Source organism: Dunckerocampus dactyliophorus, chromosome 19 (genome assembly GCF_027744805.1).
Source record: "Dunckerocampus dactyliophorus isolate RoL2022-P2 chromosome 19, RoL_Ddac_1.1, whole genome shotgun sequence".
Taxonomy (NCBI): Eukaryota; Metazoa; Chordata; class Actinopteri; order Syngnathiformes; family Syngnathidae; genus Dunckerocampus; species Dunckerocampus dactyliophorus.
In genome coordinates, this window is record NC_072837.1 from 14,546,071 (window position 1) to 14,563,410 (window position 17,340).

Below are 17,340 nucleotides of genomic sequence, written 5' to 3' on the forward strand. Positions count from 1 at the left end.
GTGTGTGTGTGTGTGTACTTTACAAACATAATAAGTAATGTCTGAAGTACCTGTAGCTGAGAATGGAGAGGAAGGTGACTGAACAAGACCTGATGGGGTGGACTGGACTGGTTACCACGGTTACCACACTGTTGCAACTCCTGGCATCAACAACAGGAAGGGAAAACAATGAAAACTGAATAAATATCATTTCAGTGTATGGCCCCTCTGGGCTTCCTTACAGACTGGAAACATAATTTTACATGACGCAGCCTGGTGAGGGCGCCAGAGTGATGAAACTACCAAAGCAAATAAAAGAGAGATTACGCTGTGTGCACAATTATTAGTCAAGGCAGTATTTTCACCATATTCTCATTTTAAAGCTTATTTTCCAACCCCAAGCTGAATGAACGCCTATTGGGTTTAAGCATACCAGGTGATGTGCGTGTGTGTACCGAGGGAGGATGTGCACAGTTATTTGGCAGCTTCTTTTCCTCTGGCAAAATGGGCCAGAAAAGAGATTAAACAGACTCTGAAAAGTCAAGGACTCTAAAACATCTTTCGTAGGGTTGCAGCACTCTTGAAATTGCCGAAATTGCCGAGATATTAGGACGTGACCACAGAACCATGAAATGTTTTGTTGCAAGTGCACAAAAGGGTCGCAAGAAACGTGTCGAGAGAAAAACATGCAAATTAACTTGCAAATATTTGAGAAAAATCAAACGTGAAGCTCCCAGGAACCCGTTATCCTCCAGCGCTGTCATATTCCAGAAGTGTAATCCACCTGGGGTGTCCAGAAACACGGTCCATGGTGAGACATGGCCAAGGTAAGAAAGGCTGAAACCCGACCATCACTGAACAAGACACACAAGTTGAAAGGCTACGACTTGGCCAAGAAATATCTGAAGACAGATCTTTCAAAGGTGTTGTGGACTGACGAGATGAGAGTGACTCTTGATGGACCAGATGATGGGCCCGTGGCTGCATCAGCAATGGGCAGGGAGCTCCACTCCAACTCAGACGCCAGCAAGGTGGAGGTGGGGTACTGCTAAGGGCTGGGATAATTAAAAGATGAGCTTGTTGCGCCTTTTGAGGTTGAAGATGGACTCAAGCTCAACTCCCAAGCGTACTGCCACTTTTTTCCACACAGTGGGACAGGAAAAAGTGTACATCTTTCAAGAAGACCATGACTTTTATGCAGGACAAAATGCAGGTCTTAAAAAATGGTGACATGACCTCCTTGCTCACCTGACTAAGTACTTGTGGGCCCTTAATGTAAGATTTACAGTGAAGAGAAGAGGTACACCTCTCTGAACAGTGTCTGGGAAGAAACTGACAGACTCCATGGATGGGAGGCTCTTCCGTGTAATTGAAAGGAAGGGTGGCTATATTGGTCATTGATTTATTTTTGCAAATGTCAGAAATATTTAATTGTGGACGCAGTCTAGTTAGCAGCAGTGATGGGAATGTCGGCTCCCTAAATAGAAACGGCTCTCGTTTCCCAAATGGCGCCATTGATTTTTTTGTTACTTGAATTGATTTATTACCAAACTACGTAAAAGATGTGATCATATGAAATGTAATATTATTTATATGGCTTCATTTCGAGCACGGTGGTCTAGTGGTTAGCATGTTGGCCAACACAGTAACAGCCTGGAGATCGGGAAGATCAGGGTTCGATTCTCCCTTGGACATTTCTGTGTGGAGTTTGCATGTTCTCCCCGTGTGTGCGTGGGTTTTCTCCGGGTACTCCGGTTTCCTCCCACATTCAAAAACATGCATGTTAGGTTAATTGGTGACTCTAAATTGTCCATAGGTATGAATGTGAGTGTGAATGGTTGTTTGTCTATATGTACCCTGCGATTGGCTGGCGACCAGTCCAGGGTGTACCCTGCCTGTCGCCCGGAGTCAGCTGGGATAGGCTCCAGCATGCCCCCGCGACCCTAATGAGGAGAAGCGGTATAGAAAATGGATGGATAGATGGATGGCTTCATTTCTATGCTCAACATGGAGTTGATTGCAACAAAAAATTAACACAAAAGCAAAGACCCATCTCAGTTACACAAAAAGGTCCAATCTGAGTGTGTGTATTTTTGTACATCCACAATTACAACACAACATCAAGGAAACATTACGCCAAGAGATGTAAATGAAAATGTGAAAGAAAAGCAGCATCCAGGTCAAAGAGCAGACTATAAGAGCCGGATCGCTCACGAGTGAACCGTCAAGAGCTGCCATTGGTTGTGTCTCAATTGGCACACTTGCGTACTTACACACTTTTAAGTGCATAAGGTAAAATGCAGTACGCTGTCAGTACACGGATACTGCACTCAAAACGCCCCAGCAGTCGCCATCTTAGCAGCAGAAGGGGAGGGATAACTGAAATTATAGCGGTTGAGGAGCATAGTTGTGGAAGTAGTAGAAGGACAAAGTAAATACTGTTATTTTCGGTAAGTGTGTGACGGTAATGGATTTGGGACGGCACTACATTGTCAACACTCAGGAATGAAGTACACCGTGTACTCAGTATATTTATTGAAGTGTACTGATGCAAGTATTCCAAGTAGCCATCGGAACTCACCGTGTCTATGTCGGCGCCGACTCGGCGGCGTTCTCGAGGTCCGAGCTCCGTCTGACTCAGCAGCCCAGCGAGCTGAGCCGACTTGAGGCCTCGCGCTCCGCTCTGCTGGCTGCAAACAACAAACAACCGGTCAGGACACTTTGAACATTCTACCGGAATCTACTTGAAATGTTTGCACCTGCACTACCATGTTTCACCACTGAGGGGTAGCAAAAACGACATAAACATGGACGTGAACATCTCACCTTTGGTGGTGGAGGTGCTGCTGGAGCGCCCGTCGAGGAGAATGCGGTCTGATCATGCCCTTGTGGCGTCCTCGTGGAGACAGCTCACGCTTGTAGTCCCTCCTGCCAGGAGATGCGGGGCGAGGGAGGGGCGAGAGCAGCGACAGGTGCCCCCTCCTGGGGGACAGCTCACGTCGATATCCCCCCGTGTCCCTCTTGGGGGAAGCATGGCGCAGAGGGGAGGCGTCCCGCCGAGGCGACAGACGCCCTGTCTGCTGCAAGAGGTCGCAATGTGGCGACAGGTACTGGCGGGGTGAAGGGGAGGAGGAGGGAGAGATGGGAGAAGGGCAGCTGGGGTAATCCAACCCGGGTGAGGACAGACGAGAGGACGGTGAGGGGAAATCCAGAGAGGAGACGGGGAGGTCTTCATCCATGGATGAGGAGGGTGGTGCCAGCAGCCTGCTGGCCAGCATCCCTCGCTGGTGCTCCTCTTGACTCCGCCCCCGGTCAACCCGCTGACTGGGCAGAGCCTGCGACACGATGTGAATGCTCGGCACGGTGGTGAAGTAGCTGAACAGCGGCGGCTTGTGGACCAGGGGGTCGGAATGCTGAGGGTGGGGCGGCGACGGGTGGGACGCAGCCACAGCTGTGATTGACAGGGAGGGAAGGCCGTAAGGCTGCGGGCTGGTGGAGCGTGAGCAAGTCTTGGGGGTGGAGTCCCCGTCGTAGTCGTCGTCCTCGTCGTCTTCGTCATCGTCGCCGTCGTCCTCGCCGCCCTCTGAGTCGTCTACATCGGAGAACTGGTGCTCCGCCATCTTGCCTGATAACCTCCGACCTTCCTCGCCCACGTCTGCAAGACAAAAAGTGTTTTAGCTGAGCCATCATCACAGATATGTGATGTACAGATATGGCGTTCGCTTAGGGACGCTTCGTACCTGCGTCGTCTGCCTCCACATCCTCCACAGAGGACATGGACACGCCTAACTCCAGACACTTCTTCAGATGAGCTTTAGACTTCATGTGCTTCGTCAGATTTCCTGCACGCACACACGTAAGTATTTGTTTCATGTGTCATACTGTATATGGTGAATAACAGTTAATGAGGGAGAAGTAAGCCCCACCTTTGGTCTTGAAGGCAAAGTTGCAGAACTTGCATACATAGGGCCGCACGTCGGTGTGTGTCCTGATGTGTTTCTTCAGCATGCTGGGCTTCTTGCAGCGGATGCCGCATTCCTCGCAGATGTACTTCCCTCGACCTCGCCCGCGCACGTAAACGTATTCCTCGTTGGACTTGTACCTGGAAGTCAAGCACAGTATCTATGTCAGGGGTGTCCCAAGTGTCGCCCGGGTGCCATTTGCGGCCCCCCTTTTACTAAAATAACATCATTTTAGTAGCATAAAGTTGAAAAAGGTGTTGTTGTTTTTTAAAGTCGTAATACTGCATTAAGATCACAAACAAATCAATGAGAAAATTACGGTAAAAGTTATGTTACGAGAATAAAGTCAAAATATTATGGAATTAATGTCATAATTACGAGAATAAAATTTACAAGAAGGAGATGAAAGAGATGGAACCCCCCCACACACACAAATCAGCAGAAATGGAAAAAACAGCTGTAACTTTACGAGAATAAAGTCAAGATATTAAGAGAAAAACTTATTCTAACAAGAAAAAAGTTGGAATAAGCTCATAATGACAAAAATAATGCAAAAATACTTTATTTTTTAAAAGTTGTAATATTATGAGAAACAAACAAAACAAAAAGATGTAATTTTGGGAAAATTTGGTTGGGGAAAGTTTAAATATTATGGGAATAAAGTCATTATTTCACGGAAAGGACATTTACAAAGATTATTTAAAAAGTTGAAATATTTGTAAAAAAAACATAATTGGAAAAAAGAAAGCGTGAAGTTGATACTAATAATAGGCTAAAAAAAAATTCTTAGCATATTTACAAAATATCAAAGTGGCCCTTGCATCCTCTCATTTTTCACTATGTGGCCCTCGCTGGAAAAAGTTTGGACACCCCTGATCTAAGTATAATACAGTACCCACATTTTCCGGCCCAAAAATTCCCATTAAAATGAGTATAATTTTCCATCCATCCATCCATCTTCTTCCGCTTACAGCAGTCTCAGTAGGGAAGTCAAGACTTCCCAGTGTCCGACCACTGAGGCGTGGGGCCTCCTCCCGGCTGGACATGCCTGGAACACCTCACCAGGGAGGCGTCCAGGTCCAGGGGGCATCCGTACTAGATGCCCGAGCCACCTCAGCTGCTCAGCAGGAGCAGCGGCTCTACTAAGAGCTCCTCCCGGATGACTGAGCTCCTCACAAATGTCATTTTCCCTAAACCCATTCAAACCATTCGGGCATTAAAACATTCAGGATAACAATTTTCCATGTTCCAAAAAAATCCCACTTTTCCCGTAATGCCATATTTACTGCACAGCGTTTCCATTTAGATTCAGCTCTTCGCGCAATTTCTCCACATATTTCCTTCTCTAGGTCTTGTTCCTTTCTCTTGGAGACAAAGCCGTGGATTTTTTTAGGCACAAAATTCCCAGACTTTCCAATGATATAATCCTCATTTCATCCAAGATGTCAGTATGCAGATGAAAGTTCTCATGGAAAGGTCACTGGCAGTGGGACGCGTGTCATGGCAGGAAATGTGCGTCCGGTTCTGGTAAGTGTGGAACGCTGGAGTACATCCAGAAAGCTCAAACCGGTTCCTATTGGCTCCTTTCGGCGGCTGACTCACAAAGCCGCTTTCTGTCCGGCTGGCAGGTAATGAGCAGCGCGGTGTCCAAGGTGCATGGACAAGTGTTAGGACAAGGTTGTCTTTAGCCAGACGTGATAGGTAAGATGTGTGCACAGCTGCATTCACTCTGGACATGAAGGATGACTTCTCTTGGACATGCGCATCATGGTGGTGACACTTTCCTTGGGTATGGAGGACCAATGTTTCCAACACTCACTTCCTCCATGAGGGAAGCGTTTGACCTAGTTTACCAATCTAATATAAGCCTTGCGTGTTTGTGTTCATGTCTCTTGTCCCCTTATTGCTGTCCTTGAGGGACAAACAAGACCTTCTTCATTGCTGCGTTTCATAATTAATGTTTAATGATCACTGTGTGCAGTACTCAGCAATAAAAAACACTTGGCAGGACTCATCTCTGACGTTCTAATGAGTGTTGACGTTCATATTTAAAGTCCATTTTGGTCTTTTTCTTCTGTGGGGTACGTAAGTCGTAAAGGACAGATGTGGACTTGAGTCATCGTGACTTCTGACAGGACTTTAAAGACTTGTGAGCACATCAGATGCCATTAAGCTCCTCAAAAACTGCTTCCCGTTTGGTCAAAGTGCAAAGGCGACTGCTAGCAAACCCGCTAGTGCTGCAGCAGCTGATTACTTTTAGCCTGCAGCTAACTCGGCACAGGATAGCTTAGTTTGAACTTTCCGTACTCGACTGTCACGGGAGACTAGTGAGCAAAAGACAATGGCGAGACAGCTGTGATTACAATAACGGCGATGTGAGTCTTTCTGTCCTTGCGATGGATTTAACAGACTCACAAAGAACACGTTGTAAAAGTCTTACTTTCAACTCAAAGGAGATTTTTTGCATTTAAGCAGACACTTCAAGTTCCCATGAGTCATTGGTGTTGGTTTTAGTTAAATCTCATGCAGTGAAAATGAGAAAAATAATAATCACTGTTAGAGTTTATATTTCTTCTGTAAATTCACATTGACACATTTTTGTGATACGTTAGTGTGTTGGACATACCCGCCTTCGAAGATTTTGATGCGTGTCGGCTCGGTGGCCGTGGGCTTGATGTTGACATCCTTGTCCACATGCTCCTCCTTGGATCGCTCCCATGAGGCCACGCCCTTCATCTTCCTTCCAAAATGTCTGACATCCACGGGCATCAGCTCTGGCTTCAGCTGCCACAAGAATAAGGAGTGTGTCTTAGCGTATAACATCTCACATGACAGTGGACCTCCTTTGACGTCCTCGTGAAGCATACCTGATCAAACCGCAGTTTCCAGGCGACAGAGGAGACCAGCTTACCCGAGCTGGGCGGCGCCATGGTGGCTGTGGTGTACAGGAGGTTGGTGTTGGTCCTCTGTTTGGACCTCAGCAGGGCCAGCGCAGCTTTGGTGCTCAGGTTGAGCGGGTTGGGGTTGTAGGCGCTCACGCACCAAGAGCTGTAGATGGAGCTCTGCAAGGCAGCTTGACTGCTGTTGGGCTTGGTGTAATTCAGGAAGCACCAGCTGACCCGACTGATGGTGCGCAGGCTTGGGAACTGGAAAAACTGCTGGACGTCAGTCATGTCGGCAAGCAGCAGAGTCTCTCCCGCCGCTCTGGACGATCCTGGATTTTGGCTAACTGCTAAATGAAGCAGCACGCTTGTTGGGACTTTACTGGCAGTGGGCTGCTTGGAGGCGTCAGCAACTTCGGCGTCATTGGAGGAGATCATGGACTGGGGGCTGAGGTGGGACTCGTCCACATCAAGCTCTTCAGGAGAGTCTCGGCCGCATGAAACAGGAGAAGAGTCAGTGACAATCTGGAGAGGAGGGGTGAAGCTCTCTGGGCGGGGTACGTCAGGCTGGTGGGGTGCAGAGGAACGGATGGGAATGGCTATCTTGTTGGGAGCAGGGAAGTCGCCCAGTGGCGGAGAAGAAGACATCTTCTCACAGTCATCTACATTCTTCTCGGGCTCACTGCTGCCGTCGGTTCCACTCAGCTCGACAGCGCTCATCTCTTTCACCATCTGCCCAAACATCCTCTCCTCTTTCACCCTTTTCTGTTGCTTGGTCTCGAAGAAGAGCTCCAAAGAGCTGGCAGGAGAAAGCATCCTCTTGCTGCCTCCCATGCTGGACCCTGAGGCGTCAGTGGTAGATATGGTACCTGACGTTAGTGACAGAGGAATTCCTGTGTTGGGACCAGAATCTGGAGACTTCCAGTGTGGGGAGCGCAGTACTGTTCCATCTGTCTGACCCAGGAAGTGTGATAGATTGAAACCTGCTCTGCTTGGACCTCGTCCGAGCCCTTCAGGCGACTGGCTGACACTTACAGCGCCACCTTGAAGGGACATGTCACTGATGCTGCTATGTCCAGCTAAGCTGAGCCTCTGATCGTGCGCTATGAGCTGGCTAACACTGGTATACATAACACTACCAAAGGATGGCACATCGGTTTGGATCCGCACAGGAACTAGCATACCAGGCAGGGAGGCGTGGGGGCCCGGGTTCTGGGTGGCAAAGATAGGTTGGATCTGCTGTAGTGGCATGGGGGTGGTGTTGGAGGTGGGCAGGGAGTGTTTGGATGAGAGAGAGGCCAGGTTTTGGTGATGGAATATGGAAGAAGGTTCTGATTGTCCATCATGTGGCATCTGATCTTGGATATGTTTGTGGTGTGTTGCGTGTCCAGGCAGGCTGGTCGGTGATCGGATGTGGAGTTTCCGGAGTTGCTGCTGGGCCTGGAGGGTCAGCTGTTGTCTGGATGTCTGACTGGTCTCCTGACTCCAGAACAGAGCAGACTGCTGGCAAGACAGGAACTGCTGCTGGACGACTTCCTTGTTCATGACCTCATGAACTAGATGTTCTCCTTCAGATGATGAGCCCTGAGTCTGGAGGCGATATTGCTGGGACCTGATACAAAAACAAAGAATAAGTAAAGGCAGAATTCAAAGCCAAACATGTTTTACAGCCTCAGACCGACCTGGCATAGTGAGGCTCGTCCTGCAGACTATCCTCACTGATACTCTGTTGGAGGACATGCTGCTGGTGAGCTCCTACGACTGAGGAGAATGGAGTCATTATGATGACAGTTTCAAAACAATGGATGAAGGTCTGTTTACAAAACCCACCACCAACAGTGTTGCCAACTCTTTTGGTTCTGCCGGCTATGTCGCTAATGCTATGTGGTGGTCCTGTTGGGCCAGGCCACACTCCGTGCTCCACGCTCTCCTGTTTGATTGACAGCTCAGATCCTCCCGGTTCCTGGGTGACTGCCTCTGGATATACGCTGAGTGAAGCCTGTATATATTACAGGAATGTTTTTAAGACTTCAAGCAAGTCAAAAGTCAAACAAAAAATCATGCGGTTTGAGGGAGGTCTACCTGTCGGACGAGACATCCACGGCGGGGCTCCTTCATAGTGGGACCTCTGGCGTAGAACTCTCCCTGTCTGGAGGACGACAAGCTTCCATAATCAAAGGACTTGCTGCGCATTTCCGGCAAGTCTGAGGGAAGCGAGTATGGTGTCTGCTCTGACGAGGACCTCCTCATCTCCCTCTGCTGTTGGTGGCTGGAATGACCACTGCCGGGCACCGTCAGGAACTCAGATGCTTTACCTCCCCCACCCGAAGCTGATTCCTCCTGGGTCTTAATCACACAAATATCACACATTTTAGATCTCAACATGGAAAAGTGGAGGTTCAGTGCATGTTTGGACCAGTGGATTTGGTACCTGTTTGGTGGGTGACACCGACTTGAGGCCTTCGTCTCTGTCAAAGGACATGGAGAATGAAGACGAGTGGGACAGATTGCTTTCCTGACTTGGGCTGCGAGACAGGCTGGTGCAAGTGGACTCAAAGCTGGATTCCCCAGACGAGTGCTCCATGTCTGCAAGGCGCAGCCTCTTTTTCTTGGGCGGGAGCTTCTCTGAGGGCATCTGTGACAAGGTGTCACTCCTCTGTGGCAACTGGAATTCCTCCATGTGCGGTTGATGCTTTTCCACCTCCTTGGCCATTGGAGCTTCTGCGTCTTTCTCGTCCGTGACCCTGATCTCGGGAACTTGAATGTTAGGTTGACGGACTAGTTTGTGAGGGATGTGATAAGGCTGCCCGGGTGAAGCTGCTGCTGATGAAGACGAGAGGGAAGCCAGGTCACTGTCACTCTGCGGCTGCTGATCCATGCTCTCGGTCCTCAGCTGGGCCGACTCTGGACTCAAAGCATCTTCAAAAATGTCCGAGTCAGACTGTTCAGAGTACTGGCTAGATGGGGCTGAGGGATGATATCCTGACTGCTCAAAGGATTCGGACTTCTCGAAAGAATTTGGCCGACTGAGGGAGTTTGTGTGTTGGATGACTGATATGACGTTCCCAGCTGCCTTCCTACATTCAGCGTCAGTAAACAAAGCCATGTCCTCAGAGCACATGCTAGTGCAGGTATCAAAGCTGTCTGACTGGCTATGAGCACTGTTAAGAGAGCCTTTCCCTGTTGGGGTGGCTCTGGAGCCGTCAAAACTACCGTAGTCTCCTGTCATCTCGACTGAACCACTGCAGCTACTGTCACAGTGACCAGGACTGTCTTCTTCATCCCCAACACTCTTCTCTTTCCTCCTCTTTCTGGTAGCTATTTCTGACATGCTTACTTTAGTGCGATATGTGCTATAGGCAACATGCTCTGTGACTCCCGGAGTGCGCTCATTGATCTTCTTAGCGAGGGATGTAGGGAAATTCTTAGGCATGTGTCCATAGCCCTCAGCATCTCCTGTGTGGGCTTCGTGGGCTGAAAGTTCTATTGCAGCCTGTCTTCGGAGTCGACGCAGTCCAGGTGGATAAAACACGTCATCCGATGTCATCATCTCGTCAAAGGAATGGCTGCCTCTTATCCCTGGAGGGAGGCTGAGGTTTGGTGGAGAAGATGTTGGCATGGAGTTGCTCCTGATTAGGTGCCCGGAATCTGATGGGGGCTCCAGAAGTCCTGTACTGCTCTGACCGGGTACAGTTGGATACTGTTTAGGCTCTCCAGACATTCCGAGGTCCCCCCTGAAGCAGATATGATCCTCAGAGATCTTTCCCATGTCCAGAACTACACCTGATTGTTTCAGGCTTGCCAGGCTACTAGGGTCTGCCCCAGCCATCGCCACGGTGATAGACTGCCTAGATCTGGAGTTGGGTCGGTAGTACCAGGTCCGACCGAACATAATCTCCTCGTATGTTTTAACGTTTGCATTTGGAGGGCTGATCTGCTGTTCGGCACTCTCAGATCGTGAAAAGTAGCCTGAGTCTGTGCTGCCTTTGCTGTGAGGACTGAGCAGGTTTAACGATTGAGACGCAGCAGAATCAGAATCCTGGCTTTTCTTGTCATGCAGTCTCCGGGCCAAACTCGGTTTGACTGAGGGGGAATCATCCAGTGAACGTCCTCTTCTCCCAGCCAGGGACGTCATCATGTGGTGGGAAAGTTTTATGTCCTGGAACGGCGGGCATTCCATCCCTGTGGACGGGACGCCTCCAGACTTGGGGACAATAAGGATAGGCACTTTAATGGAGCCCACAAACTGATCTTCAGCTGAATCTGCATATGCTGGCTCTGCACCACCTACATCATCAGATAGGAGGACATGATGTACTTGTGTGAGCACTAACAACATACACTAAGAACGTGTGTAATTAAAAACACATCCACTATCGCAAAGTGAATAGGAATGCCCACATGCAGAACCTGGATTGAATGACACACACATATTTATTTCATATCAGATGAAATGGGACAGAGATGACCAATTGTGGGGATTTTTAGAAAAATGCAGACAGGAACTAACAAACAACATACTGTATGTATTTATGTTTTATGTCTTAAGAGCAAACATGTTACCTGCACTCTTCTCAACTTCAAAGGAGATCTGCGGAATGGATCCATCTTTGTCCATCAGCATGGTGGATCCTTCCACAACTTCCTCATCAGTGTCGGTGCTCTGCTCCCCATCGGAGTGGACCTCGGCCTCCCCCGCTGGCGAAGCCTGGTCCGTGTCCCCACTGCGGGACACAGCTAGGTCTGAAAAGGGTACAAGTCCAGCCTTGATGGCGTGAGCGTGGGACTTGCGGTGTTTGTAAAGGTTACTCTTGGTTTTGAAAGAAAAGCCACAGGGCACACAAGGATATGGCCTCTCGCCCGTGTGGGAGCGGATGTGCTTCTTCAGGACGCTGGGCTTGGCGCAGGCGCGGCCACAGTAGTAACAAATGTACTTTCCAGGCTTTTTGGCTTTATGCTCTTTTTTGCCATAGCCCTCTTCTCCTGGCTCAGGTCCTGACTGGGAGTAGGGTCCAAAGGAGCTCGGTAAACTGGGAGATTTTTGCCGGGGGAACCTCCCTGCCCCCGCCCCAGTTCCATGGGAGTGAGTGTGTCCTGGGTGACCTACGGGGTACAAATCATCTGAAGGCAACTGGCCCACAAAGGGCCAGGCATGTGGCTCTAGTCCTGGTTGGGGTTTGGCTCCCGAGAGGAAGCGCTCAGTCTGAGGATGCTGCGGGTACGGCTGGCCCAGCTGGTAGGTGTACCCACCTGGAAAGCCCTGTGCAAAGGGAGCCTGGGGGTCTTGAGATGGCGGGCCTCCTACTGCCCCAACAGCAGAGGGTCCAGATAGCGCTTTCCCGGAATTCCCTGTGATTGCGTACTTGTGTTGGGGATCTGATCCTGCGTTGGCGCGGCATGGCAAATTTTCGCGGTGCTGTGCCCCCAGATCAGTAAAAGTGCTTCGTTTGGTGGTCGTAGAAGGCTCAGATGCCCACTTTCTTTGTAGGGGGTTCTTCTCCTTAACTGTGTCCTTTCTTGGGCATTTCTGCCCGCTGGCAGCCGACTCACGAGCTTCCATTGGGGAGAAGAGTGAAGAGGCAGCAGAGGAGACGGGAGGATGACTCCTTGAGGCTTACAGAGTCCCAAAACTATCACCCATGCTAACCAAACATCTGACGGCTGCCATCGCTGAAAGAGTTTGCTTGGAGAGCTGACTGGAAGCAAGAAGTGGAGTTGAGATCACATCAGATGTCTCCTTCTCCCATGTTGTCTTATTCCTGTATTTCTGTGCAGTTCATTTGAAGGCTGATGTGTGGGCGGGACAGAAAAGAAGAATTGTGAAACAGTGGAAACACTTTAAAAACTAAATCTACCTGCTTTCAATACCAACTTGTTCAAAGTGCTTGAAGATCTTCTGTGGCTTCAACGCTCACTGACACCTACAACAAACAAAACAAGCTCATTACTTTTAAGATGTGTCTCATGACAACACGTCACCTCACAAAGACTTGCTAAGTTGTCAAGAAGCGGCCCGCTTTGCAAACGTTGGCGTCTCTGCTTGGTTATTTTTTTTTTTAGCATCCATCTGTGCCTTTGCTTGTTCCGCCACTTCCCCCGCCCACCCCCCGCCCTCCCTACCTCCGCTCAGTGAGTCACTGGTGCACAGCATACCCACGCTGTTCCTAAAAAGACACAAAGGCTGATATAAATAGCACAGCGGAAGTGACGCTGGAGTGTCATCATGACTGTGGGCGGCCAAAAAGGCCATGCTGAAGAGCACAAATCAGGCCTTCCAGCACCTTCACCCCCTCCCTCTTTGTGCTGAAAGGTGGAACTGACACACACAACATTAGGTACAGCTACACCATCGTACACAAGAAATGACTACATCATGTTCACAGCTTTTTCTAATATTTAGACCACATCTTGTTGCTAAACTATTAGGAGTTTTTGTATTGGATCTCACTCAGTGGCGTCCCTAATGAAGAGTCCAGTCTGTTGTGTTGTTTTCATTTCGCTTCCTAATCACTGCACCAAAACGTGACAGCCGCACAAGCACACACGACACACACCTGCTGAAGTTGCAGTTTAGTTGTATTTCCTTCGTTCTCTCTCTCTCTCTCTCATACGCAAACGCACGCACACACACACACACACACACACACACACATACACAAAGAGTGGCCTCAGAGTTGGTGACGCGAGCGTCTGGGGGACCAACGTGTGCTCTAAAAATAGCGCTTGATGAAAACATGCTGTATGCTTTGCAGCAGGAATGTTAACTTTGGGCTGTCTTGTGTTTCTTTTCAAACACACACCCTACACAAACACACACACCGAGAACGTCATGTTTGGTGTTTACATGGTGTTGCTGATGAGAGCAAAGTAACATTTTGGGCTTCATGGAGGCGTCACATGACAGCTGAGTCTTCTACACTTTGACACAAGGTAGAACCTGAAGTGCGGGTTCTTCTCCGCACACATGCGGAGGTGTGCCCCAAGCCATGCAGCAGCGGCAGGTGCACTAACTACCTATTTTTAATCACTTCCTCTTCAAGCCCCATCAGCTTCCTGTTTCTGTGACATGCTAGGCTACTTAACTTGGCATGTAACAAAGTGTAAGCCCTCAAGTATTGCTGCATTCCACACGCTAAATCGTGTTCCGCTTAGAGATGAGGTTCCATCTCAAAACATCCCAGTCAAACGAGAACAAAAACATAGCATGCAAAAATAATACACAACAACACCACAACAGAAAAAATACTGTACATTCATATTTTTATGGAGGCCCGCCACAAATAGATTTGGTGCTAGCTTTTGCCCCACGCCCCGTGATGATGGGACTGCGTGTGAATGTAGCTTGTTGTTCCAACTCTGTACAGTAGATTGCATTGCAACTCTGCTTCTTAACACACCTCATACGCACCTGGGGCCTCTTCTATAAAAATCTGCCTGGAAATCTGACTAAAAGTCGCCAAGAAACCCAAAATATGCACATGGACAAAAATATTTTGACCTATAAAAAGTGGCGGACGCACACATTCATGCAATTTGTGGTTTATAGATTTCACCTTGAGGAGAAGTTTGTTTACGCAACTCCGCTTCAAGTTACGCCCTTTCATCACCACACATCTACGTACTTCACCATAGAAGGTCAATGCACAGTGACTCATGAATGTGGTGTCCATAGACGACGACGAGGTTGAGGAAGCCGACTTTCACGGAAATGGAAGTCCGAGTGGCCCGATAGGCACCTATTTCCCTTTTTAGTGAGCATGTGTCTACATTTTTCCTAACTCATACCACATTTTAGATTAAAATAAGCTTAGCAAAGTTGGCCGCAAAGCCTTAACACGGGGATGAAGTTATGTCAAAAATTCATTGCTGTAATTCCAGACAGACATCTATTTAACTTAATGATGACATTAACGTCATCAAAATATTAGGTACTGTATATTCTAATTATTTTATGAAGAACTAATGTTGTGTGTTCGTTCAAAGCACAACAACAGAAAACCCCATCATTTGCGGAAAAGGAAAGAGTATCGTATTTTCCGGACTATAAGTCACGCTTTTTTTCATGGTTTGGCTGGTCCTGCAACGTGCACTCCGACTTATATGATGTTTTTTTCCACACTGTCAGCCGCAAGAGGGCGCTCTAAGGCTTTTGTGTCAGTATCTGTTATTGCTCCTGTACCACTGAAAATGTACAATGTAAACATCGGCTTACAAAGACAACCTGAGGCCATGTCTACACGAATACGGATATTTTCAAAAACGCACATCTGCCCCTCTCTGGTGTCCTAAAAATCTCTATCCACACGGTGACGTTTTAAAACCTTTCCTATCCACACCAATACGCATATGCAGGCTGTCCTGCGCATGCCAAAGTAAGGGGGTGCTGCAGCCATGGTCTGTTATGGCGCTTTCAACCAATCAGATGACCTCATTTCCGTAGCCGTATGATAACAACCATGGCAACGTACAGTAGAAGCTACATGTGGACCGCTAGCAAAGTAGCGATACTCTTCAGTACGTTATTTCACATTTGTCAGCAAAATGGCTTGAATATAAAACTGAAAATGGACGAAACATGTTCTTTATAAAAATGTATCAGACTACAGTACTGAGAAGTCTAGTTCATTTCATCGACCAAGAAAAAGTCCATCGGCTGTGACGCTATCATTGTTGAAATAATTGTGTGTTTGGCAAATTGTACTATTGTAACCACAATAGTTACGCAGAACAAGGCAGGCATATATAACAGGGAAGCTTTCAATGAGCGGGTGACGTAGCTCAGTCAAACGCAATCACAAGCTTCTTGCCATGCTAACATTCCCACGCCGTTCTTCCAAAATAACACGCTGTCCCACCAGCGAGAGGTCCGATCGGGTCTTGTCCCAAATTGCCATCGTTGACGGGGGCGTCAGAGCCGTTTAGCGAGCAAAACAGCAGCGGTATAGTGTCCTTTGTTTGTCAATGTAAAGCGAAAGTATGCATATGTTTACTGTTATACTGTCATGTTAGCCATTGCACACATTAAATTATACTTATCTAATGTGGAGATAACGGCACATACAGTAATTGTTACGTCAGCAACAAGCCAAAAGCTCCGTTTTCGCCACCCACACGAATATGCTGAAGCTGAAGTTGAGAAAAATCTTCACCCTGGCCCGAGTTTTCCAATTGCTTCGTTTTTAAGCACAAAAACCTCCGTATGCGTGTGGATGAGAGGCCATTTTGCCTGCGCATTGTCCCGCAATTTGCCGCGGCGATGCGTGTCATTTATTTATTTATGGTGTGTCTGAAAAGCGCGAAGACTAGTTTGCTTCGGTTTCCTCATAAATTACGCACTTGGCACGCAAAATGGTGCGCATTGGCACGAAATGACCACACTCTGGCACGACTTATTTACACCTTATCAAGTACTGTTTGCATCTAGTGCACGACAACAGTACGCTTGGGTATGCGCTGTCACCACCACTTCTGGCATCTGTGAAGCAGTCGTGGCACTATAGGGTCCCGCTGCATCACGCGTGATGCCATGCATCAGCAGGCATCACTCCTATCTTCATTAATTTCTCTTATTTGCAAGGGACCTACAAGATGGTGAACTCCAGAGAAAAAGCTCTCATTGCTGAAAAGTCCTTATTAGCTCACAGCTAATAAGAATGCAGAAAAAGAACGTGGAAAGACCAGTAAGGAGGCGTAACCTAGTAAAAAGAAGCACGGACAGAGTGGGAGAGGGAATTTCTGACTGGAAGACATCACTTTGGGCGTTATGATCACTTATTAACATGCGGTACATTCACAGGGAAAGTGCACCGCACGCACGTTTCAAAATTTTCCTTGCTCGCTGGTACGCAGCCCCGTACGGTTTACACATACTTGCTCCTGTTTAGCACCCATTTACTCACTGGGATGCTATTGGCTCGTAAAACTGCGTACCACAGTGGGGACAAAATGCGTGCAAGTGTAAACGGGGCTTTACTTAAGACTTGCAAAAACACTGACTTAATCCCACCTCTTCTCTTTGACTCCAGCATAAAAAGCACATATCGCGCTTCTCAACCAGCAGCGGGTCTAAAAGCATCTAAAAGCACTCACAAGATGCTCCGTCTTGCTTGTGACATTAAAAAAAGCACAAAAGAAGAATAATAGAAGAAATGTCATTTGCATTTCTAATATTTCCTTGAATATTTTCTTCGCTTTTCATGTTTTTTGCTCACTTTTTGTCTCCCTCAGCGTCCATAAAAATGACAGCTGGTTCTGCTGACACCCCACCGATAGATTGCAGTCCTGTGAGAAACACTGTAGTGCAACCAGAAATGTAGTTTACATAGCCATATAATAATAGAACTTCATAGTTGATGTGGTATTTCACTGTGGGAGCATGTTTGCAGGAGGTGCGTGTATTTCGATAAAGAACTTTATGTAATTAAAGAGCTGAATGGTGTCAGAGTGCAGCATGAATGGCTTACATAAAGCTTGATTCATACACACACACACACACACACACACACACACACACACAC

The 17,340-nt window shown here is 47.9% G+C and overlaps 1 protein-coding gene across 3 annotated transcripts in view; it reads right to left on the reverse strand.

Moving 5' to 3' along the window:
* hivep2a (HIVEP zinc finger 2a) overlaps positions 1-17,340 on the reverse strand; it is a 70,869-nt gene that overhangs the window by 911 nt on the left and 52,618 nt on the right. Inside the window, exons 4-16 of one of the 3 annotated variants that reach the window (XM_054762724.1) lie at positions 12,696-12,744; positions 11,387-12,610; positions 9,255-11,110; positions 8,906-9,169; positions 8,654-8,822; positions 8,506-8,584; positions 6,809-8,435; positions 6,568-6,725; positions 3,906-4,081; positions 3,720-3,821; positions 2,806-3,634; positions 2,561-2,669; positions 51-140 (exon numbers count right to left, since the gene is read on the reverse strand). In XM_054762724.1, coding sequence (XP_054618699.1) covers positions 51-140; positions 2,561-2,669; positions 2,806-3,634; positions 3,720-3,821; positions 3,906-4,081; positions 6,568-6,725; positions 6,809-8,435; positions 8,506-8,584; positions 8,654-8,822; positions 8,906-9,169; positions 9,255-11,110; positions 11,387-12,383 — 6,456 coding nt within the window. In that variant the 5' untranslated portion in view covers positions 12,384-12,610; positions 12,696-12,744. The other 2 variants (XM_054762725.1, XM_054762726.1) reach the window with 2 other exon arrangements.